Below are 25,495 nucleotides of genomic sequence, written 5' to 3'. Positions count from 1 at the left end.
AATACTTACCTCCCTAACTAAATAGAATAGAATAGAATAGAATAGAAAATACTTTATTAATCCCTTGCGGGAAATTCTTTCGTCACAGCGCTCCAGTGTACAAAGGTAACGAGTGTTGTAACAGCAATTTTTTTGGAAATTACAAAATTACAAACTATAGGAAGAAGTAGGAGTAAACATAAGATTAAAATTACAAAATTAAAGAATACTATTAAAATAAGAATAAATTTACAGAGTTAAAAATACTATTAAAATAAGAATAAATTTACAGAGTTACAACATTTCCAGAATATACTTCACAACTTGTACTTCCCCCTCCCCCCATATTAACAATATATACAGAGGAAGTATAAGCCTATTTATCATATAGAGGAATTGTACAGCTTAATGGCCACAGGCAGGAATGATTTCCTGTGGCGTTCTGTGGTGCAGCGTGGTAGAATAAGTCTCTTGCTGAATGTGCTTCTGTGGCTGGTCAGCACATCATGTAGAGGATGGAGGGAGTTGTCCAGTATGGACCTGATCCTGGACAACATCCTTCTCTCTGACACTGCTGTCAGGGAGTCAATCTCCTCTCCAACAACATGGCTGGCTTTGCGGATGAGTTTGTTAAGTCTGTTGGCGTCCCGCACCTTCAGTCTGCTGCCCCAGCACGCCACAGCGTAGAGAATGGCACTGGCCACCACAGACTCGTAAAACATCCGCAGCATTTTCCGGCAGATGTTGAAGGACCTCAGCCGCCTCAGAAAATAGAGACGGCTTTGACCCTTCCTGTAGAGTGCGTCTGTGTTTTTAGTCCAGTCCAGTTTATTGTCCAAGTACACCCCTAAGTACTTGTAATCCTCAACTATGTCCACGTTAACCCCACGGATGGAGATAGGGGTCACTGGAGCCCTGGTCCTCCTCAGGTCCACCACCAGTTCTTTAGTTTTTGTCACGTTGAGCTGCAGATGGTTCTGCTCACACCACGTGACAAAGTTGTCCACCACACCCCTGTACTCAGTCTCCTCACCCTTACTGATAAGTCCAACTACTGCAGAGTCGTCAGAAAACTTCTGAAGATGGCAGGTCTCTGTGCAGCAGCTGAAGTTCGTGGTGTACAGGGTGAAGAGGAAGGGAGAGAGGACCGTCCCCTGTGGTGCCCCGGTGTTGCTGATCAGTCTGTCTGATGTGCAGTGCTGCAGGCGCACATACTGTGGTCTGCCAGTCAGGTAATCCACAATCCAGGACACAAGGGGGGGCTCCACCCGCATAGCTGTCAGTTTCTCACTCAGTAGAGCTGGCCTGATGGTGTTGAATGCACTGGAGAAGTCAAAAAACATGACTCTTACAGTGCTCGCCGGCTTGTCCAGGTGAGCGTAGACACGGTCTAGCAGGTAGATGATGGCATCCTCAACTCCTAGTCGGGGCTGGTAGGCGAACTGGAGGGGGTCTAGCAGTGGTCTCACCATGGGCCGGAGCTGATCCAGGATGAGTCTCTCCAGGGTCTTCATTATGTGTGACGTCAGTGCCACCGGTCTGTAGTCCTTGGATCCGCTGGGGCGTGGTATCTTGGGCACAGGAACGATGCATGACGTCTTCCACAGCACGGGGACCCTGTGAAGACTCAGACTCAGGCTGAAGATGTGTTGTAGCACACCACATAGCTGGAGGGAACAAGCTTTCAGAACCCTGGGGCTCACACCGTCAGGTCCTGCAGACTTGCCTGCATGGAGTCTCTTCAGCTGCCTCATGATTTGGTCAGCAGTGATGTGGAGTGAGGGGGTGACCTGTGGGGGAGGGGTAGGGGTGTTGTCTTGGAGAGTGTTGTCACTTTGGGAGCCAGGGGAGGAGGAGGTGTGTGGGGGGCCATCACTGGGGGAAGAGTGGCTGTAGGAGGGGGGAGGGAGAGAGAGTGGAGTGGGCGCTAACTGCAGGCATGCAGGAGAGGAGCCCATGGGAGGATGAGCCGGGGTCACCGAGTCAAATCTGTTAAAAAACAGATTCATCGCGTTTGCACAGTCCATGCTGCCCCCAACTCCTCTATTGCTGGTTGGTCTGAAGCCAGTGATGGTTCTCATTCCACTCCAGACCTCCCTCATGTTGTTCTGCTGGAGCTTCCACTCCAGCTTCCTCCTATACTTCTGTTTGGCCTCCTTGATCTTCACCTTCAGCTCCTTCTGGATTGTTCGCACCTCCTCTCTGTTGCCAGCTGTGAAAGCCCTCTTCTTCTCATTGAGGATAAATAAATAAATAAATAAACTATACAAAAAGTAAGACAAAACTATGGTGGAAGTGTGGTCGGTTGGGAGAAGAGGAGGATGAGGAAGTGTGGGCGCTGCCATCTGCCATGCTGCTCTTTTGCCCCCTATCGTCCACCATCTTGGCTCCTTATGTACCAGGTGGTAATCAAGTGCAGCCACTCGAGTGGCAGGGCCCAGAACCAGTCCACCAATCCTGGCACAGCTAGGACACACAGCAATTTTCCTAGGAGATTGACAGGAAAAAACACAGGGCACACACACACAAAGCACTTCCACAGCAACATAACGACGACGACGATGTGGCATTAATATTTTTACACTCAACACTGTAAAAACAACAGAAGTGTGATCGACTGTGCTTTCAGCATTGTGCTGAGGATGTGTTTTAATTCAGCAAATGCAGTCTTACTTAGAACAAATGTAGGGTCTGATGAAGTTGATGCTTTTTGATGATTTATTTAGTAAAAGAAGAGGGAAAAAAAGAAAGAAAGAGGAATCAGTGACTGGCATGGCCATAACCTGCTCACTAGTGTAAATGCCCAAATGCTGAAGGTTTTCGAGCCGGCAGGAAGTGACCACTTTGATGTCAGTGTATCGTGACATCACTGATTGATTTTGGGTAGAGCTCTGAGTTCTAAGATGCATATTTTGATCTTAACTACCGGCACTACGCCCAAAGTTGAACGCTGCAGCGGAATGGGTGCAGGCGAATCAACACTTGTTTGCAGCCAGAGTGAAGATGCCTTAGATTTGAACATGAACAGCACCCAAACTGAGGAGGCTGCGCAGGAAATGTGAAAGCTGTTTGACACCATGGATCCGAATGGTGAAGAGAAAGAATTAATTCTTGAGCCTTTTAAATTTATTTTTTACCAGATTGAAGATATGTGGCTCTTCTGTGAAAAGATTATGGACAAACGAGGGTACTTGGCATACTGTGAGTACAAAGTAAAATTGTGGAAAAAGTTGTTGTTGTTGTTAAAACACTAATAATTAAAATCATTAAAAAAACTGCTTAGAAGATATTGGTTATCTGGGTCATGTAACTAGGTATTCAGTAATTCACTTTGAATACACAAAGCTAAGTTCATTTAAAATCATCAACCCTCACACCCTCCATGTGGTCCAACAGCACAAGGTAAGAACATAGCACAAACAATATTAAGCAATTATGAAATTAATTATGAGGTGTTATAATTGCAAACAAACATAAGATATGCCTATATAAAAAAATAAGTAAATCAATATGTAAATAGGTCCAACAGTGCAGGGGGCTAAATTATCAATGATAAATAATGGTATAAAAGAACAGTCAGCAATAGGTTGGAGTGTAGATGCATTATGCCATCACACATTAAGGTGTATTTACAGAGATGTATTGTTTCAATATGAATTTGTAGTGCAGACGAAACAGCTGTCCTTTTTATGACTTAAATTAAAACACTGGAGTAAAAAAATGCATGTTTTGAGTAGGCTAATAATGTTTATAGGGGATGATAACAATAGCTGTACATTATCTGTAGAATAACCCTAGAAGTGGTCATAACGTTTTGTATTTTCTTTTTTATATATATATAATATTTTGTTCGTTTTTTATCTTGACATTTTCCTGAGTTTTTTCACCTTATACAGTTGAACTGGAAAGATATACACGTTTTTTAAAAAAAATCTCTTTCATTAAACACATGGATACACATAAACATATTTACATTGTAAACATAAAATAAAGATCCAAGAAACATTGGGAACGAAAAATACGTGCTTCCGGTATGGTCGCTTTTATTTTGAAAGGCTTCGAATCAACTTCCGGTCCTGACAGTGCAGGAGACCTCACAGTGCAGGTCTGCAACGAAGGGTCCTGACAGTGCAGGTCTGCAGCTAGACTGTCTTGGGACGTTTCAGAATAGTAATTTGAGGCTGCGTTATACATAAAAGGATGTGGCTGCCTTGTCCCTCTATGTAAGCTAAATGGGGAGGATATTGTTGGGTTTGTTAGGATTTGAGAAACAAAGCTAGTTAAATAAGCAATTAACAAGAAGTCATCACTTAGTATTAGTATCAGCCCCACTGCTTCTGTCCAATTCTTCTTACTTATCCATTCATCCAATTTTTTATTTATTCAGGCTCACAGGCGCTGTGACCAAGCCCATATTTAGTTTTATGCGAGTTGGGCGGCTGTGTCTGCAATACATGCAATATTGTCTCTTGCTGTACACCCTGTTGCCAGTTTTTTTGTCACTGTAGAGCTGAAGAACTACAGTCCCTGACAAAAGTCTTGTCGCCTGGGTACAAGTTGACCTTAAGTGCCCCTTAAATATATGTCTAATCAATTTTTTTTTACAAGAAATGGCTAATTTTAATCCCAACAGTTTTTGAAGTAATGTTTTGGTGCCAAATGAAACTTCTGAAAAGCATTCTAACGTTCACAGCTTGGTAAAGCCCACTGAGTCAGTTTTTGCAAAGACAAAAGTCTTGTCGCCTTGTCATATGATGTACCCAATCCTAGATTACAGCCTCTCCTGTGATCAATAATTGATCAATCAATTAGCGGGTGTGTATAAAAAGAACCCCATCACATCAGACATTCACTTCAACTGCAACTTGACCTCTGACAACATGCCTAAGATTCACCCTGAGACCAAAGCGTTGATTATCAAGAGGCTGAAGACCAGATCCACTGCTGAGGTGGCTGACACCTTCAATGTGTTTCAGCGTCAAATACAAAGTATAAGAAAAAGATTAGAAGAGACTGGAGATGTTTTTGACAAGCCCAGGTCCGGCAGACCCTGCAAGACAACTGCTCGAAAATCCAAGGCCAGCCCCTTTTCCACTGCAGCAGAGCTTCACCAGGCCTGGTCACCTCAAGTCCCCATGTCAACCAGAACAGTTCGTAGAATTCTGTCTCGAAATGGCCTCTGTGCCCAGAAACCATCACTAAACAAAAGGCAATTAAAAAAACGTGCGGCATTTGCCAAGGCCCACAGCCTGCTAAAAGGATGGACGCTGGAAAAGTGGCAGAAGGTGGATTTCTCAGATGAATCTTCAGTTGAATTACATCACAGCCGCCGTAAATATTGCAGGAGACCTAGTGGAGCCCGCATAGATCCGAGATTCACCCAGAAAACAGTTAAGTTTGGTGGTGGAAAAATCATGGTCTGGGGTTACATCCAGTAAAGGGGTGTGTGAGAGATTTGCAGGGTGGAAGGCAATATCAATAGCCTAAAATTTCAAGAAGTATTAGCTCCCTCTTACATTCCCAAACATAAAAGGGGTCAAATTTTGTAGCAGGATGGTGCTCCATCGCATTCTTCCACCTCTACGTCAAAGTTCCTCAAGGCGATGAAGATCAAGGTGCTCCAGGACTGGCCAGCCCAGTCACCAGACATGAACATCATTGAGCATGTCTGGGGTAGAATGAAAGAGGAAGCATGGAAGACAATACCAAAGAATCTTGATGTAAGACTGCTTTCTTTGCTATTCCTGATGACTTGTATAAATCATTATCGAACCGCATGGATGCAGTCCTTCAAGCTCATGGAAGTCATACAAGATATTAAATATGGATCTCACAGCACCACTGCTTAATTTGCTGATGTTATGCAGCATATTTTTGTATTTGAAGTAAATTATTTGTTCAATTTTCACATTACTCTCTGTCGGCGACAAAACTTTTGTCTTGCCAAAATCTGACCTTTCTGTGTTCATTAAATGATCAATCTTTCTTCAGTGAAGCAAATTTATTTTAGTATATTGAACATGATTTGGGAGGGTTTTAGCTTTCATATGAGCCATTTCTAAAACCAATGGATTAATTTAAAGGTAGGTTATGAGCTGTTTTTTCTAGAAAATGGATAAGTGACAAGACTTTTGTCAGGCACTGTACATAGGACTATCTTAAGGAGGGGGAGGTAGAAGCTAGAGGCAATTCTATTTGTCTTAAAATGCAGCCATATGTGAGTTGGGCAGCTGTGTTCTGATGAAGAGAAGGACATGTTTGAGATGTTTAACTGTTATTACAAAAAACCTTCAACAGGTGTCACAGCTCCAACTCTGTAATCCTCTACTGATGATAGTTTGTGTCTCTTGTGTAGTGGTGGGATGTCATTCTCCTCTGTAGGTGGAAGAGTCTCTTCTGCCAAAGACTCTATGAAAAAAGTACATGACATATTGAATAAACATATTCAGTATGTATGTCAGTATACATATGTGTACTAAAAGACAGGTGACTATTAGCATCAGAATTTGTAAATAAAGAACATATTTAAGTTCTACTTAATATCTTCAAACTGCTGTATGCACAGCTGGTTGAAGTGTGTAACAGAGGCGTTATGTTGTCTTCCAAAATAAATGCACGTCGTAACTGGTGACAGAGATTTATGACAATAGGTGATGATGGTCTCATAGTAGAACTGAAACAATTAATCGATTACTAAATTAATCGAAAAATATTTTGATAATCGATTACTCGGTTTGAAGCTTTTTTCATGATTAAAACAAGATTTCCCGTAGTTTAAGCTTCTCTAATGTGACTATTTTCTTCATTTCTTTGCTCTGAATAAAAAAGAAGCGATTAAAAGTTTATAATTTTGGTTTGTGGACATTAGAGAACATCATCACTTCCGAGTTTGACAAACACCAATCAACATTTCTTAAGGTTTTCTGTATGGACCAAACGATTAACTGAGAAAATAATCGACAGAATAATCTATTATAAAAATAATCATTAGTTACAGCTCTATCTCATGCTGCTCTGACCAGAGTAATCAACTAAATGTAAAGGTTCTGGACAGAAGCTTTAACTTGAGCAATGCTTCTGCTGAGACTAATGAATGCATACCTTGAGATGAATAGTGTCCTTCTCTGGTCCCTTCCGTTTCATCATGACAAAGAACTGTCTGTGGGAGACATACAAAAAGAAAAGCAAACTAAAATAAAATCATGGTGGACAAAAGAAAAACGACAACATACCATCTGGAAATATAGTGATTTCATCCAGGTTTTTGCCATGGAACTCAGCCAGGCTTCCTTGCTCGAGGGCCATTAGAAGTTTGCTGACCATGGCAAGCTGCAGTGCTTTCTCAGATAGTCGATAGAGCCAACGATATGTATATGTATATGTATGTATATATATATATAAAATAATCGAATGAATAATTTTTAAAAGACAGTTATACCAATGCCCCCAAAACTGAGACGTGCAGCGCGTGTCACTATGTTTACCATTGCCACAACATTTAGATTCTCAGAATCATTTAACCGGCAGATGAACCTGTGCATTACATTTCTCAGAGCCGCTTGCAGCGTATTCACTCCAGCGCTCACAAACAGCTCACTCGCACTGGTCCATCTGGGCCTTTTTAAAAGTATCCTCAAGGCGTCATTGTATGTCACTTGCAGTTTCTGAAGGCTGGCTTTTTTATATTTCAACCACAGATGTGCAGTGTACATAGGTGAACAGTACGCTTTGAACAGAGTCAGCTTCACACCAACCGAATTTATGTACCAATACATTTGCTCGCACATACAATATACGACACTGACGAAAAATGTCCTCATCATCTGTCAGTTGGTCTGTGATCACATGACCAAGATATTTCACTTCACTGCAGATATTTAGAACCTTGCCTGAGAGTTTAAAGTCAGGAAAAGTCATATGTCTATCTTCCACGGTTCTGCAAATCATTATCACACTTTTTGACTCGTTGTACTTTATATCATGCTGTTCCCCATACACAGAGCACACATTAAGGAGCTGCTGTATACCATCTGAGCTAGGACTAAAGATCACACAATCATCAGCATACATAAGATGGTTCCATCACTGTACTGCCGACCATACAGCCTGTTTTACATGAGCTTAGATTATTTGATAAATCATTCATGTAGAAATTAAACAAAATAGGAGATAAGATTCTCCCTTGTCTTACTCCGTTACTGATATGAAAGGGAGCAGATAAGCAGTTGTCCCATTTAACTTGCATGGTCTGTTGGGCATACCAATAGGACAGGATTCTGACTATATACTTAGGAACACCTACTGCACCCAATTTTTTTAAACTTTTCAAACTATTACTTAATTTGACTAAATCTCTTGTGTAAAGAACCATTTAATTCCCACTTTAATTTGCTAGCCCAATATTACTAACTCCTTAGTGTTAGCTCACGTGAGCGTTGCGTCATAACCAATTGCAAGCACCTGGACACGTAGCACTTAGCTAAGCTGCTGATTAGCATTCTTAACGTGACAGTTTTCATTAAACCGCCTCACACAACTCTAGAATTGATTGAATATGCTGAAATTTTATGGGAAATACTGCGACACTGACCAAACAGAATCGTCCCCAATCTTGATTCTGAGCTGTGTGAACTTGTCCACGAGGCGAGAGACGTCGTATACTGTTAAGCTGCAGTCAGCTTCCTGTGCCAGCTTATTGTGTGATTTCAGAGTAAAAGCTTTTCATCGGAAGTCATAATTGCACATATACCCTGTCGTATTTTATTGCAAAATTATATATCAGATGCAGAGCCTCTTTTACTAAACATTATTAAATAGTTTTTTTCTACAACTCATCCTCCACACTCAACTATGTCTCATGCAACTCCCTTACAAATTAGCTTAAAATGCTCTTGAGTAATTGTATTGCTGCATCTCTTACTCACACAAAGTGCAAACCCGCCCCCTTCTTCTTTTTCTTCTTATTGTTATGCTTGTGCAGCTGCAAAAACTAAATTTCCAATAAAACACTGAAAATCTTAAAATCTTACTAATGGGGACCAGGAAGTGGGCTGACCTAACCATATTTGGAAGGTGCACGTGTGTGAAGTAGAAGGCGCAATTACCAGCGAAGGCCTTTAGGGAGAGCAGCTTCTCTCACACTCACGCAAAAAAATACAGAAAAATTTATTTTTTTGGGCCAAGGCTAAAAATCACTTCGGCACCTTCAGAACCTCATGTGGAGGATAAAGCGGTGGAAGATGGCTGGATTATGATTCTAAAGTAGAATCATAATCCATCCAAAACTGAACCCTACAGTAGAAACAGTAGAATATCTACTGTGTGTGTGTGTGTGCAAGCACTGATAACTGTTGTTCTTCAGTCAACCTCATGTCCTGCAACCTGGAAAACCATTACAAGTTCCCGAGCAACCAGAGGGACACTGGTGTCCCACACACACGCGCACACACACACACACACACAGACACTCAGTAGAAGTGATATGCTGCCCTCACCTGTCAGGTAAACATGTTAGTTATTTCATGTCTAAAATTAAATAAATAAAATAAAACTCTGTGTATAGACTATTCATCAGCTAAGAATTTAGAATATTTTGGTTTTGGTGATTATGATTTCTTTTCCGTTTTGTTGTTTTTAATAATAGTAATAATTAAAAGCATGCATTTGTGTTTATTCTTTCATTATTTTATTGCTGTGTTTCTTATTTATTTGACAACGTTAAACTTGGTGTTTCTAACCGTAAATTGGGCTCCCTTTTTCCTGTAAAGGTGCTTTTATCTGTGGTTGGATTTGCTTTATTTTATCAGACAGTTTCATTGCTTTGTGTCGTCACTGTTGTACAGAATATAACATAAATTGAATGAACGTTTTAATAAATTGCAGATGGAAAAAATTAACACAACTGATGCTTAGTGCAAAGTTACGGAGGAGTATACATATAAAAAAAATAAAACAGCATGAATTCTGAGAAATAAGTCGTACCTTATTTTTAATCCATTCCTTTTTTCTTTCATCCTCTGTCCATTCACCCTTTGTTTCTGTCCCTTCTCTCTCCTTCTTTTTAGTCCCTTCTTTCTATTTCTTTAATATTTTCCAGCCCTTCTTTCTTTCCTCCATCCCTCCCTTCATCTCTGTCCTTCTTCCAGTCACCTCTTCATGTTCTTTCTTTCCTTCTCTTCCGTCCTCCAACTTCTTCAAATGCTTTCTTTCTTTCTTTCTCAGAAATATACAAAAAGATGTGAGACAAATGCAAAACATATACGAACAATGAAAATATTAAATGTAAACAGTGACACACAGCATAACTTTATTGATTTAGTACCTTTTACAGTAAAGTGCTCTCACAGACCAGATTCATAAAAGACACTTTTTTTTCTTTTCTTCTTACAATATTATAAGAAAACATTTTTTGAAGAAAAGTCGACTGAGGTTTGACTCTTTGACCTGAGAATTTTATTATTTTTTATTTATAATTCACCTTTTCAAGTATTTTATTGGGTTTTGTTCCTTCAGGATTTATTTATTTATATATTTCACTTATATATATTTATATATAAGTGAATTTCTCATTTTAATCATTGTTACGGATAGCTAACTGCATTTTCTTTCTAATCTGTATTTGCTTTGCATAAAAAACTGTTTTCGGAAGACAAGACTCTGCATAAGTATCATATACCCAACTGCAGGCACCAGTCCGCATAGTCCTGCATCAGTTCTCTGTGCTCCTGAGGTCAACAATTGCAGAGTCATCAGAGAACTTCTGCAGGTGACAGAAGGGGGAGCTGTGGGAGAAGTCTGCAGTGTAAAGGGTGAAGAGAAACAGAGCCAAAACTGTTCTGTCAAGAATCTTTCACCTCTGGTTCCTCATCCTGACCTCCTGGTGATTACTCACTAGATACACCCGAATAATATGCACTCACCTCCCTAGCAGGACCAGATACGCTCAGTTGAGTGTTTAAAGACTGCCAGATCGTCTTTTCAGTTTTCCCCTGAGCATTCCAGCATTCTATAGTGTTTGTTCTTAAACTGACTGTCCAGTGAACACCGTCCTGCATTTGGGTCCACTTACACACAGTCGTTACATGATTGACTGATTGGTCAGCTAATTCACAATCCAGGACATGCGGTGGACCTGCAATGTCTGCCTTGACCATGTGAGCTACAAGAGAACGTGCCAGGTGTCCTACGCTCTCTGTGGAGGCTCACGAGGACGGTGTGACCAAACCCAATAAAGAAGGTGTAGCAAAGGGCTGGAGGTGATTTGCGAAGATTTTTGTCTGCAGTACTGCTTTTATATACAGATAAGACAATGTGCTATTATCTGATATTAATTTCGCCGCAGATCGCATCGCATTAGATGTTAGCTTGCTGTCTGCAGTAAGGATAGGAGGATTCTTATCTCACTGTGGCGAGACATTAATAAACTGGGACACTGGAGTGATTTTCTTGCAGATTTGACTGTCATGAAGAAGAAAAAAAAACAATTCCTGCTGAGAAATAAAGTGTGGTGATGTGTAAAAAGTACGTTTGTCATCACTTCTAGCACAACAACATGACATGTCCTACTTTGAACAGAGTGCTGTTTTAAACCCCCATAAGTCACTTCTTTGCTTATGACTAATCCATCCTGTCATCTTGCACAAGCTACCCTTTTTAAATGCCATTGTTTCTATATTGTGACCACTTCCTGCTACAGAATCTATTTTTTTTAACTCAGCCTTCACATCCAGTGCTTCTTTGAGTCAGGCTCCATTTTACAATGACCAACAATGAGCCAGAGTCTTGACAGTGAAGCCATTTCCTTTTATTTGCTGTTACTGTTGCGAAATCTAATGACTGCAATTTGAACTCAGTTGATAATGTTTTGTAGTGAAGTTTTCCATATTATTTTTTAAAGAAAATATTAAATATCAATTCTATCAATAAGTTTGATCCAGATGTCTTTTGTCTAGTGTATTATTTATAGTGTATGTTTGCTGAACAGAAAATGAACCTAAAATAAACCATCAACACCATGAACACTATAAAACTTTAAAATAAAAACAAAGGTATGAGTGATCATCTCTGACTCTCACACATACAAAGTTGACTTGTTTTTATCATAAAACAAATCATGAAACGATCGATTATATAATAATTACAACAAAAGCGAAAAGGTAAGTCTCCGCCTGCGCCTCTTCAACCCAAGTGCAGACATTAATTATGCGACATAAAACGTGACGCTTTCTCTGCCCAACAATGATTTGATGTTTATGACGTCATCAAGACGTCATAACAAAACGTAACTCAAGTCACAAATGCTGTGTGACAATAAACTTAAAAAAAGTACATCTACATTTAAGCAGACGCTTTTATCCAAAGTGACTTACAAAAGAGGAATAAGCTTCATAATCTTAGAAAGAGGAATGGTGGACTGATGGATGGTGAGCGTGCTGAGGTGGATCCAAGTGCAAAAAGAGATGTAGGGGGAGGGTAAGTAAGGTAAAAAAAATTAACATATTCAACATTGATATCAAACTCAATGATTGTAATGTCACTTTGGATAAAGTGTCTGCTAAATGACATGTAATGTAATGTATATAAACATCATCACATTTTAACTACTTTAACCTGAACCTGTCTCTTTATAAGTCATTAACAACCTGCGTGCACTGAAAATTAAGTTAAAAAAATAAATAAAATGGATTGCACTTAAAAAAACAGAACTATCTCCATAAAGACCAGTTGGCAGCCTCTCTTTTTCAATTTTGCATTAATAGTATTTGAGTTGGGCACACTGTCTGACATTTGTGTGGAGGCATGACTGCATTCTAACATCGTCACCACCATCACATGATATATAACAGCTGTTTTCGCCTCTGCTTACTGCAATTTACAATATTATCCCTTAGAGCTCACGGTGCATCCTTGGTAAATTGCAGTGGGAATAATACACAACTCCTTTTATGGACATCCTGCTATTTGTGTTAAAAGGTCACGGCTATCAGAGCGACCTGTCCTGCCTTTTGCCTTATGTAAGCTGGGATTGGCACCAGCGCCCCTGGCAACCCTCATAAAGCAGTCGAAGATGAGTGAGTGCCCTCTTGAGTGCTGCAGATTTCTGCAAGATTTCTTAGCTTAATGTATCCTCAAACTGAAGAGCACCACGTTGTGCTTTTAGACACAAGACTGGAGGACTCAAATGCACGACTCCAAGTCAAAGTGCATAAGAAAACAAGACATGAGTGACTAAACTTAACAAACTTGACGTGATATTACACACCAGAGGGATAAATCTTAGCACCTTTTTACACTCCTACAGCAATTTGCTTAAAGTGTTGTATGTGTCTGAATGAGGCTTTTTGATCTACATTTTAGAAAAAAACAACACAAATGCTTTGATCATTTAACCTCCTGTCAGCCACTTTCTGTCTATAAATAAAACTGGCAAGACTGAAAACCCAACTTTGATACACAATATTATTTTATTATGGACAAAACTCTGGCAAACTTTGGCATAAATGTTGTGCAAAACTACTACTAACTACTTTTTACTCATTTTAAGGCGAGTCTGTCTTCACATCAAAGACCAAACCATTCCTGTATATCAGAATGGCGATCTCATTGTCCAGCTGTTCGAGATCTGTGATCTCTTCCCCTCCGGAGTTTATCGGTGCATCGTCAGTGGAGCCAGGACTCTCATCACTGCTTCCTCCTGACGTCCTTGAATCATCACTGTCATTCTCCACCTCCTTGTGACTCCACTCATGCTGTGAGACAGTGGTTTCTTCTGCATTGTCGGGGGCAGACTTGCCCTCTGGATGCAGCTGGAGCATCAGATCATGCACCTCTTCTTTCTCCTCCTGCATCTGCTGATGTGGATCACATTGACTCAGCGTTAATGGTCAACAGAGAGAACAAACGTCACTGTCAATTAAAAGAAAAGGTTGCTTTTTTTGTCAAGAAACATAAAAGATGAAAAAGACTTCAGACAAAGCAGACTTTGTTTACTGTAAAAACAATAACTTAATACAGATGCGTGTGTGTATCGCGGGTGGTGCTGTGCCAATCTCAGCTGACATGGGGCGAAAGGCGGGGTATACCCTGCACAGTTCACCAGTCCATCACAGGGACACACAGAAACAAACAACCATACACTCTCAAATTCACACCTGTGGTCAATTCAGAGTGTCCAGTTTGCCTATTCCCCAAAAGCTGCCTGTTTTTTGACTGTGGGAGGAACCCGGAGAACCCGGAGAAAACCCACGCACACACAGGGAGAACATGCAAACTCCATGCAGAAAGGCACAGTCAATTTAATCACAATTTAACTTAACAGCCCTGTAAACTCTGTCTATATTTTGAGTTTGTGCTTTGGGCTGTTGCGCCAAACACTACCACCCAATAACAGCTCCGAGCACTTTGACACATGCGGTACAGGGAAGCAACTGAGATTAACTCTAGCTCTCTTCCCTTTCTCTCTCTCTCTCTCGCTTTAAACCTTAACCTTTACCTAATCCTAAAACCAGGTCTAAACGCAAACAATTTACCTGACCCTCCAGCTGACTGGAAGAGAAATCTGGAATGACAGGTGTCGGAACGGGAGGGAAGACTTTGTTTCGGATTCTGAGAACAGAGTGGAAAAGGTTTACAAATAAGGTCAGTTTAGGTGCAGATGAAACAGCTTATAAAATAATAATTATGCACAATGCTGCTACTTAATATATAAGAATGTGTGTTTAATATGTGTTAACACAAATGTATCCACATTTATTTTGTGAATTCCTGTGACACTGAATAAAAGCAACACGTGATGAACGTGATGAACAATCCCTGACATGGAAACACTCAATTGACTCTATTTGTGAAGCTGTTAGTGTGTCACAAAAGTGGCAAAATAGAATTCTTCTGTCATCTTTACGTTTTTGCTATCGATAAAATGTGGTTTCAAAAGAAAGTCGGACAATTGTGACAATTATCCACATCTCACACTCAAAGAGTGTATATTCTGGGGATGGGACAATACCATTCTTTGTGTCCGATACCGATATCACAAACTCGAGTAACTACTGATACCGTTACCAGTCCGATACAGTCATTTTAGACCATTTATAAACTATGAAGCTGTTAACTAGCTGTTGCTGAGTCATTTCAAAGACAATTCTCTGAATGTGTAACATATATCGGTTACCGATACCGATTCCCATCCCCAGCATATACTACAGATTGTGTTTATTTTATTAACATTTACATTGCCAATGGCGGTTCCCTACCTCTTCAGAATAATGGTGCATGTCGTTGTTATGAAGAAGAATACAAAGAGCAAGCCAAAACTCCACCACACTGATTTGGGGGGAGAGAAAAGAAAGATTTAAAATGAGTCGTGCAGCCATACATGTATGTTGATAACGCTGATGAAAACAAAACAAAAAAACGAAAGCCTGATACCATTCACGTGTTTCTCTTGCCATGTGTTGACAGTTACAGTGGCTTTAGGGCCTTCACCCACTTGTGTGACTCCGGCCAGACTGATGCTGTATTTTGCTCCTGGTGTCAAGTTTTCCAGATGGTATTTGGTCAATGAGGCCGATATATTACGGCACTCTGAAGAAACAACATGTTGAAGAGCATCACTGTAGAAATCATGTGACCACGTTATAGATATGTTTTCCTTTTCCTCACATGCTGTGAGTGAAAGTTTGTCATTTCAAAGTTAACCTACTTTACTTCACAAATATCTGTACTTCATGTAATTCAAAATGAGGACAATTTAGCTTGACAGTGAAACAGTTTCAGGTGAATAAATAAAGTGCACAGGTTTCACCTGTTGGCTGATCTGCTGAGCTGATTTCCACGCTACACAGCCTGTAATGTGTGAGAAAACCTCGCCGGTCCACAGAGGGAATCACTTTCCAGGAAAGGGTGGTTGAATTGTGTGTTTCACTCAAGGCACTGAAATCTGGAGGTTCTCTTTGTGGTGCTGATGAGGCAAAAGAAGTATAGTTTTTTTGCTTTTTTTTCATTCTACAGAAGTAGATCATGTATCTGCAACGTGGTAATATCATCTGATACCAAAATCAGTGGTAATGGTGTGATAATAAGGAGATAATAACTTGATTGTGACAATCAGTGTAACACCTTTACATGAAAATGTTTGGGAATCAAAATGGATAAGTAAACATATTTTACATTTTACGTTTGGCCTCACTCCACTGGCTGCCTGTACATTTTAGAGTTCATTTTAAAACTGTGTTTTTAAATCCTTCTTGCCCTGAGCTGCTTCGTCCTCACACTCCTGCCCGGTGTCCGAGAGATACCAAAATCTAAACGGACGCTCAGAGGGGACTTTTCTGTTGCTCTGCATGTTAGAAAGGCTCCACTCACTCACTCATCTTCTACCGCTTTATCCTCCACATGAGGGTTCTGACCGGCTTGTTCTGACTGGCTCTGCAAAGGCAAGAGTGCTGACCACTACATCACCCATGTGGCCCAGGCCCCCAATCTGTCCATTTTTAAAACTTTCGACTAAGCACGAGAAGTTGATTTTACCTGGAGTATTTCGTATTTTATTGTTGTATTGTCTGTTTTATTGCTTGCTTTTATATTTTATTTATCTATGATGTACAACACTTTCAACTGTTGTTGTTCAAGTGCTTTACAAATAATGTCTCTCCCCCTAACAAAGTGATTGCCATAATACTACCACATTTTTAATCCCCGTTTTTCCCCATATTTTACTCAACTATTTGTGATCATCCCAAGTATTTTGCCCAAACATTGGCAGAACATTCCTTAATGCATTCATACATCCAGCGCCCACAGTATGCAGAGCAACAACCTTATGTTAGGAGACTCACCACCCTCTTTTTTGTAAAAGAGGCACGTTTTAACTGTCCGTGGCCTCCCGCCATCACACATGTGTTCATAGTACATGTAGCCAAAGTAGGCCTGTAAGTGAGCTGCAACAGAAACAGGCATGATATGAACAAGAGTAAAGTCAATTCACAATGAAAACTGAACCGTAACCTGCAAGTATTCTGTTTTGTGTCAGTAATGAAATGTGCGTCGTTAAAAGCATACAATGAATAAAAAAGAAAAAAAAAACATACATGCAAGAATACAACTTACTCCTTCTTAATGGCTCCATGTTTGGCTCCAGTTTTCGCTCACTTGCTGAGGTCACATTTTCAGAGTCTGGCTCTTGAAACTCGTACCACTGCTTGCACATTTTCTTTGTATGTTTCGAAGTTTTGTCACACACTATCACATAGGAAAGAGAGAACAGTCTTTAGAAGAGTCTGCTATAGTAATAGATATACAAGACATTCTAATGTACTCGAGACAAACACTTAGGCCTACTTTTTAAATTTACAATAGGTACAGCCGGTACTTGCACGATTGCTGGAGGTGAACACCCTGCTGCGTTTCTGGCAGTGACGGAGATTTTCACGGCAGAGTACGGCACAAACATTTTGTAGTTATTTGTTGTGATGGGATGTCTCCTCCACGCTGCCCTTGGACAAGAACATCTGAGAGAGGACAGCGTGTATTCCAGTCTGTAGGTCACCTCTGCTGCTGTATGTGGCATTGGCTGTGTAGCAGAAAAGACATCAGTTGACTGCAACTGAGAGAAAAGAAAGCAACCACTCACATGTGATCAAATAAGAATTGTTCAACGAACAACACGTGAATCGGTTAAATCAAATGTCTGAATTCGAAAAACACATAGAAAAAGTCAAATGTGACACCGAGACAAAGACTGGGGTGCAGTGAAACTGCATGTATACATATAAGTAAACAAGTCAATTTTAAATGCAGTCTTGTATAATAAAGTATCTTACCAGAAAATAACTTTTTATAATATTACTTAAGTAAAAGTGTTAAAATATTTGACATTTACTGTGCATAAGTATCAAAAGTAATTGTCTGATATAAAATGCACTTAAGGTTTAGTACTTAGAGGAAAGTAGTTAGAGGAAAATGTAGTGAAGTAAAAGTATGTAGTGAAGTAAAAGTAAAAATTGTTAGAAATATAAATAAACTAAAGTACAGATATGTGAATTTGGTACTTCAGTACATAAACAAAGTATTTGTACTTTGTGACATTACAACACTGTTTAAATGTCCTCATGTAGTAGTTAATTTGTGCTGCTGCCACTGTGCACCATTCAAATATTACTTATTACTTATTATTGTCTGTTTATAAAAGTTCCACCAATGAAAAGGACATAACAGTGGCACACAGCGACTTATACGTGATGACTTGTATGTGTGGATGTTGTGGTTTACCTTCCATGTCAGTGTCACTTCTCGGCTGCCCTTCAACAGTTTTGTTGTCACGTTTACTTGAGGTTTATATTCAAGCTCTGCAAAGAAAACAGAAACTGTTATTGAATGTCATTACATGGCAAATGCAGCTTAAATGATCTGTGCTCAAAGTCCTATAAAAGCAGCATGTGCTGAAGACACTGATGTAAAGAGAGAGATAACAAGTTCACCTGCAGGAACAATCACAACTGGAGACCATTTACTCCACAGAGGACTTTTAACTAGATTGGAGCGATGTCTGATCTGGACCTGGTAAATTGAATGCTTTGTGAGATTCCCAATGGTCACCTGGTCTGTAGAGTTCAAAAGAGGAAACAGAGACATAATTGTTCACTTAACGTTTGAAATGTTGGCATTTCTTCCTCTTACAATTCCCCATATCTAAACAACAACAAAAAAACCATAGAATTAACAGCGTTAATGGTACAGTCATAATGTTTTAAACGCTAAGTAGCTGTGACATTTGTGTGAGGCTCATTCACATTCATACAGTGTTCGATAGGGAGCTGATATACAGTGAGTCAGTTGCTGTGGTTAATGTCCAGACTGTTACGTACATGCCAATCAAAAAAGGAGAAATGTTTGTTTTCGTTCCCAGAATTGTCCTTTTTTTTCACAAAAATTGCGTATTAATGGATAATTGTGCCATTTTCATAATTTCAACACTTTAAATTTGCCATCGACATAAAGATCTGGGGTGCAACATGAAGGTCAGTGCTATATCAAGATCAGTTAACAGCGTTACGGAAGTTTTTTTTAACAGAGGATTCCGCCAGATCCTCAAAGAAGAAGAAGAAACAAAGAGAAAACTACGTAAACATATTTACATAAACATAACTACGTACTTCCCTACTACCGACAACCTGCATGCATGCATAATATGAAGTACTTTTACTTTGTACTTTTTGAGTAATCCGCTGAGACAAGATTAAGTATATTTTGTCCAACTTTGACGTGGAATAAAAAGCTTATTTTCCAAGTAGTAAGTAGTCCAAGATCCAAACACTACTGAACTAAGTACTTCCTAGACTACCTGACTTCATAATATTACGTATGTATGTACTTTTTGAGTAATCCTCTGTCACAGAGAACAAGATGTATGAATCTTGGACTACTTAAAAAAATAAAATAAGCTTTTCATTCCATGTCAAAGTAGGGCGAAATAGACTTAATTAAGGATTTTGACAGAGGATTACTCAAAAAGTACACAGCAAAAGTACTTATAGTACTTATACTTATAAAGTACTCATATTCTGCATGCAAGTACTCTAGGAAGTACTTAGTTCAGTAGTGTATGAATCTTGGACTAAAACCATAAATGACCACAGGTGAGACAAGAGACCCACCCTGAACACCTATATGAACACAAACTTCACCCAACAGGAAGTCAGCCCTTTTGAATTTAGTCACCATTTCGCCACAAAACAGGAAGTGGCCTGTAACTTCAATGTACATTGAGTGATATGCTTGAAACAGACAAGAGACACAGCCAGAAATCATCAGCACATTAAAACTGAATCAATCATAGCGCCACCTGCTGGCAGATTATATCATGTCGTACCAGCTGTTATGGTTTTGTATCGCGTTCATATGATATCCTATATTGTTTTTCATTGTATCATCATCAGCATACCACAGCATGTTGTGTGGTCTTGTATTGTATGGTATTATTTGTATTTGGTTGTAACATATCTTAAACAGTGCGTACTTCCAGGAGTCAGCCCTTTTTTTGGACACCATGAAGTCGAGATTTTTTTCCGTGCAGTCACTGTGAAAAAAAAGAACATTCTGTTTAGCAAACGGTCAATAAGTGGCCTTTAATGTGTTTTTCTAAAAGTAGAAATGAAATATATCACACACACAAGACAAAATCATGCTTAACAAACATTAAGTTGAAAAGATATTGATCTCAAGGGAGTACTTACACAAAGTAGTATTTATTAATCTCTGTAACATAAGTGCAGATGTTAGGTAAGTTAGAGCAGCAAAACTGTACATTCAACAATTTTTTTCCATCAATTAAAGTAAAATAATATGTAAGATTTCCTGAATGCAAAAAAGAGGCTTATTTCTCTCAAATTTGGTTCACAGATGCGTTTAAATCTGGCAGGTGAGCCATATGAAGATGCTGATTATAGAGCATGATTACGGCACATGAGAGTCTTAAGGCCTGTACATACCCCGCAAGAACAGAGGAATTTGTCAAGAAAAAAGTTAGTTCTGGCCAGGCCATTTCAAACTCAAGTGCAGAACTCCTGGGAAGTCCTCATAGGGAATGACAACATTTCTGCATCAACCACGCCCAGAAACCACACAAGAAAAATAATGCTGCCCAGATGACGTGTCAAGGAGTGTGTACAGGCCTTTAGCCTGCTCGAAAATGTGCAGTTCTCCCATGCAACACATTGCCGCAGATGCCACAAGTCACAGGTCATTGTTTTTTGACTGGCCTTTTATTGTGACCATTCCAAGTCTCACCTGTACAATAATCACACGATATTAACACATTTGTGAACCAAATTTGCGAGACAGAAGCCTTTTGTTTGCACAAGACAGTATGAATAAGCGCAAAATATAATCGGTTTAGTAATAAGCACAAACGTGTCTTACTTTTTCCCATGATTCAGAGGGATGTTCATGTCGTCGGAACCACACCTCGGCTAAAGACGGAGACGTCTCTGCAGCACTCCACATTAAGACCAGATCGTTTTTTGACCAGGACATGGAAATACTGTGAGGTGCATCGTATTTAACTGTTGGAGTGAAGCACAGTCTTGTATCTCATGTTTTCTTTCTTGTTCTTAATATCATACTCAACTTTTCTTTAAAAGTATGAATTACCTATGTTTCCGAGTTCTACGGTCCTCCAAGGCGACATGCAGCTCAAATTATCCACGTGAGCTTCCACCGAAATATTGACAGGTCGATTTTTAATCAGCAGTTCATCAGGGATCGGCCAACTCGTTGCCTTAATGCTTCCAAATTTTTTCTTGCTACACATGAATATGTCGTATAACAGTGTTGGTAGAAACTGAAAGCATCACACAAGACATCAGACAGAAACCCCTATTCAACTGTCATGACTTGGATTAAAGAAATTGTTTCTAGTTTTTTCTGTAGTGTGGTTGTATGAGGTATTATGAAGTATTAATGAACACTGACTTTGTTGTGCCAACCTTGTTTGCTAAGTCTGTACATTTAGGTAGGACTGATAAATACTTAAATGTCAAATGTTAAATCCAACCAATCCAATCCAACTTATACAACCACGTTTCAAAAAACCTGAACGATGTCTTTAGGTCAAAAATATACAGATGAGCGACAGCAGCTGGTAAGATTGGACACTCAATCTAGAGCCTGTTTGGAGCAAAGTTGTGATATATTGCTGCACAAATACATTAATATTACTCACTTAAAATAAAGGTCAAATGTCACATTGCTGTTGGTTGTACTTGTGCTCCATTCGCACGTGTAAACAGTTTCCGATGCATTTCTCCTGAAGCACTCAGGACTTGAAGGCGCCTCACATGTCGAACCTGAAATACATTACAGTTATATAATACCCACTTCATGTGAAATTTGAGCCTTTATTTACCTGATTATCCGGAAATAAACAAAGATATGTTCATAGGAGATCAGCAACTACAGTGTTCTTGATTTACATGCGTTCTCATTTATTGTGACCCCACAATTTAAATTCACCTCTTCTTTTTATCTTGTTGGTGATGAACTATGACACAATTACAGTTTAAAGATTGAGACATCAGACTATGTATTGTGGCTCCAGTCTGAAAGAATGAACACCTTACTTGTAAAGAAGTGTAGACCAAACGCCTCAGTGAGGCTGCACAGAGCATCACAGAGCAGATTGTCATCAGTTAGAGTAAACCACAGAATGCTGATAAGCATCTTGTGGCTGATGTTTTACTCTTACTTTTTCCATCACATGTATTAAATATTGTGTTCTGAGCACTCCTTCTACCATAAAGCAAAAGCTAGACGTAATTTAAATCAAACCAAATCAAATGTTGGATGTAAAGAGCTTCCATGTGCATTTACCTTTGCTAGCTGTTGTAAGGAACATAAAGATAATATATCCATGTAGTGAAATCCAGAATGTCAGCATTTCCACGAGGTACAGTCAGTGGAGAGAATATGATCACCCGTCACAGTGTGAGAGTCAATCGAGTGAGTCTGCTAACATATAACTCACTTTCTTTCTCAGAAATGTCACTGCAGTTTCATGGACAGGTTAGACTTTTGAAGCAAAACCACATGTGAGGGGCGGGGGGAGGATGCATTCAGTACAGACACAACAGCCATTCTGAAAGTGAAGTCTTTTTTTTTTTATCTTACCTCAAGAAGATTAAATTAAACTCTGGCAGCTACAGCAACACAGTACAGACATTGATTATGTCAGACAGTCGATAATCAGTAAAATGTATAAGTTGGTTGAACGTCTGTGTTTATCACTATCACTATTTGTACCCATTGGAAACAACAACAGTTGATTCCTGGCAGGGACTTTCTGATGTGTCAGAGTATGAAAAGCTGAGGTGTAAATAACTGAATTGATTACTGGGACTCTACGTCTGTGCTTTTCCAACAATGACACGACACAGTGTCTGCTGTGAAACGGCCTTTTTAAAACTCAAATCAAACAGAGAGTCTGTGTGTGTATGGACCATATCAAATTAAGTCAAATAAAGGTAGACCACAAATCAAGATGGTGGTTGACAAAGAAACTACAGGGGGGAGAGAAGAGGAGTCTGTGTCCTCCAGGGAGTTGGAGAAGAGAAGACAGCGAGGAGGAGGGGAAACCTGGTTTTTAAGTTGTTTGTGACATATGGGGTCTCATGTCCCAAAGTTTAGTTTAGTTTATTAGGATCCCCATTTGCTGCAGCGAATGCTGCCGCTATTCTTCCTGCGACACATTCATACAATTACACAGTACATAACAACACTGCAAACACACTGCACAGACAGTACAGTTATTCACATAATGAAACGTATATAAATGGCCCTTCAGTAACCATTTCACTTGATCTAAAATAAAAAAATTCAAAATGATATATTTCTCAGTCTCGCTTCTGTATTTAAATTGTAGTCATACTATACACCATACATATTTATCATACTATACACCATATTTATATTAATATCGATAATACCATTACAATCAATCAACCATTACTATCAATATCAATAACAGTACTAACAACAATACTGCTAGTAATTGCAATAATACTATTTATAGTAATGGTATGTGAAAGATAATGGATCTTTAGAGACTGAGATTTATGACCCTCTTTAAATGTTTTTTCCACTACATGGTCCCGCCTCACCTCAATTAGAGCCTAGTTACCTTAACTTTTACAATTAAAAACTTTCATGTTAATCATTACACAAATGTACAGTGAACTGACTGCACTTGTAGTTGACCTGTTGCCTGTTGGATGTGAAAACGTTCATTGATTCTTAGTGGTTATATTTGTGTTGTGGTTATGGACACAGTGATTCCCGTAACTCTTCCTTTACTTACATCCTCATTTTCCCTCCAGTTCCCATTTTTTACAAGTTACACTTTCAATCATGTGCATGTGCTTTATTTTGTAAACATTTTGTTCACACATGCAAGAACACACACACATTTGCCATAGAGACCTTGTGGTGGCTTTGATAAGATGAGTAACATTGCATTTGAATTCATTATTGAACCATTTTGTTATGATTATGATATCAGATTATCTTGTCATTTCTAAACAGAATCATCAAGTCATTAGAGATCAAATTTACATTACATTACAATTTACGTGACTTTTGAGATATTAAGAGTGAACTTAAGTGAGTCTGAGTAAAAACTAATGACATTTTAAGGTGAGACTGCAGATTCCTGGATCTAACCAGTGTTCCCGAGCAGTTAAATTCACTTAGAAAAGCCAAGAGGAAAGGCAGTATTTCATGTGAAGGAGCAGCAGCTCGACTCAATCTCCATCCTCCAGTGGTTTGAGACGCTCAAACCAATTCTCTCCTTGGTGGAAATTCATGGTGGCTGCTTCTCATCTCCGATCTCATCGATACAGTCACTATCCCGAGCTGTTGACCCGAGGGTTGGAATGTGAGCTGTCAAGCAAATCAAAAGCTGTGTCCCCCAGTCAGCTTCACCACTTTAATATCTGCTACAATGCCAGAGTAACACTACACTGACCTGCCAGTCCATCTCAAGTCTGACCCTCCCTTATGTACAAGCTCCGCCCAGAGACACTTCATGACATGTTCTTTGTAAAAGATCATTTCCAACAAATGTAAATATTATTACTGCCAAAGAAACGACGACACAAGCAATAAAAAGTTAACCTTACAGACAGGAAGAGCACATGAAAAACTCCACACAGGAAGTAGAAGTGTTTGACTGCAGCTAACCACAGCACCACATTTCCAGTGTGCCGTTCTCATTCACTTACATGTTTATTTTCATTTAATAATAGGTTAAGAATGTTCCTGACACAGGTATGGAGGAGGAGAGACGGCTGAAATCTTATGTGGGACAATAGTTTTCTGTGAGACGGAGCATGGTTGACCTGAATTCAGTCAGTCCGTCCTGTCAAAAACAGTGAAACGATGTGTTTTTGGAGCCCCTCAGACTGTAGACTCGCCTGGCAGTTGTGTATTTTTGTTGTTGCTGCAGTGTTCCTGTACCGTCTATTAGAGATGAGTCAGCCACGACGCACTTAAGCATGTCGTATAATCTTAATAAAGCAACATACAACAGCTTGAACAATGCTTTTTGAAGTCTGTTTCTAATGCTGTTATGGTATTTTTTGGTACTCTAACAAACTTTGAGCATTGGATCATTTTCTATAAACATCTTGAAGCCTGTTACATGTTTGTAATTAATGAGGTATTTCTTTAACACTCAGTTTATTACCAAGGTTGACCGTGAGATGGCAGTACAATATTAGGAATCAACGAATCTATGACGGTTTCCAGCACTGTCACTCACTGCCACCAGAGTGCAGTCTCAGCTGCACTTAGCCCCAAGTATGAGGGCATCTCACTGACATAAAAAGTATATCCCTCTTCAGATATATGTGAACATATTTGAGTTCAGGCCACAAAAGTCAGTGGTGACCATTTAGGAATATGGAAAAGTTGGTGTGTAATAAAATAAATTGTATGTATCCTTTTTCTTTTTCGTATTATTTGATCC

The 25,495-nt window shown here is 39.4% G+C and overlaps 1 protein-coding gene and 1 long non-coding RNA gene across 4 annotated transcripts; both read right to left on the bottom strand.

Moving 5' to 3' along the window:
- Positions 1-6,142: 6,142 nt before the first annotated feature.
- LOC122780503 lies at positions 6,143-8,658 on the bottom strand. The gene is made up of 3 exons (XR_006361698.1): positions 8,570-8,658; positions 7,081-7,138; positions 6,143-6,387 (listed from the first exon to the last, which is right to left on the bottom strand). It is a non-coding gene; the product is annotated as an uncharacterized LOC122780503 (long non-coding RNA).
- A 4,765-nt stretch (positions 8,659-13,423) lies between these two features.
- On the bottom strand, positions 13,424-22,529 carry il12rb1 (interleukin 12 receptor subunit beta 1). 3 transcript variants are annotated; one of them, XM_044043312.1, is made up of 16 exons: positions 22,345-22,529; positions 21,698-21,821; positions 21,127-21,278; positions 20,896-21,038; positions 20,211-20,232; positions 19,994-20,053; positions 18,456-18,578; positions 18,247-18,323; positions 17,317-17,581; positions 17,086-17,217; positions 16,815-16,916; positions 15,782-15,937; positions 15,406-15,561; positions 15,231-15,300; positions 14,508-14,583; positions 13,424-13,829 (listed from the first exon to the last, which is right to left on the bottom strand). In XM_044043312.1, exons 1-16 carry the CDS (start codon positions 22,409-22,411, stop codon positions 13,518-13,520), a joined length of 2,037 nt encoding a protein of 678 aa, XP_043899247.1. In that variant the 5' UTR covers positions 22,412-22,529; the 3' UTR covers positions 13,424-13,517. The 3 variants fall into 3 exon arrangements, with proteins under 3 accessions (XP_043899247.1, XP_043899249.1, XP_043899250.1); XM_044043314.1 differs by having other exon boundaries at positions 13,424-13,826; XM_044043315.1 differs by having other exon boundaries at positions 17,317-17,548.
- Between the last annotated feature and the right edge of the window lie 2,966 nt (positions 22,530-25,495).

The sequence above is a fragment of the Solea senegalensis genome, linkage group LG14 (genome assembly GCF_019176455.1).
Source record: "Solea senegalensis isolate Sse05_10M linkage group LG14, IFAPA_SoseM_1, whole genome shotgun sequence".
NCBI classification, from domain to species: Eukaryota; Metazoa; Chordata; class Actinopteri; order Pleuronectiformes; family Soleidae; genus Solea; species Solea senegalensis.
This window is presented reverse-complemented; position numbering and strand designations above follow the sequence as displayed.

What these genes read in the sequence shown, in the direction of transcription:
- il12rb1 (XM_044043312.1), bottom strand. Translation starts at nt 22,411, where the DNA reads ATGCTGACATTCTGGATTTCACTACATGGATATATTATCTTTATGTTC. An exon ending in CATGGAGCCATTAAGAAGGA is followed by an intron (nt 16,917 to 17,085) that starts GTAAGTTGTATT and finishes TTTCTGTTGCAG; the next exon opens with CTCACTTACAGGCCTACTTT. An exon ending in CTCAGCAGATCAGCCAACAG is followed by an intron (nt 15,562 to 15,781) that starts GTGAAACCTGTG and finishes TTGTTTCTTCAG; the next exon opens with AGTGCCGTAATATATCGGCC.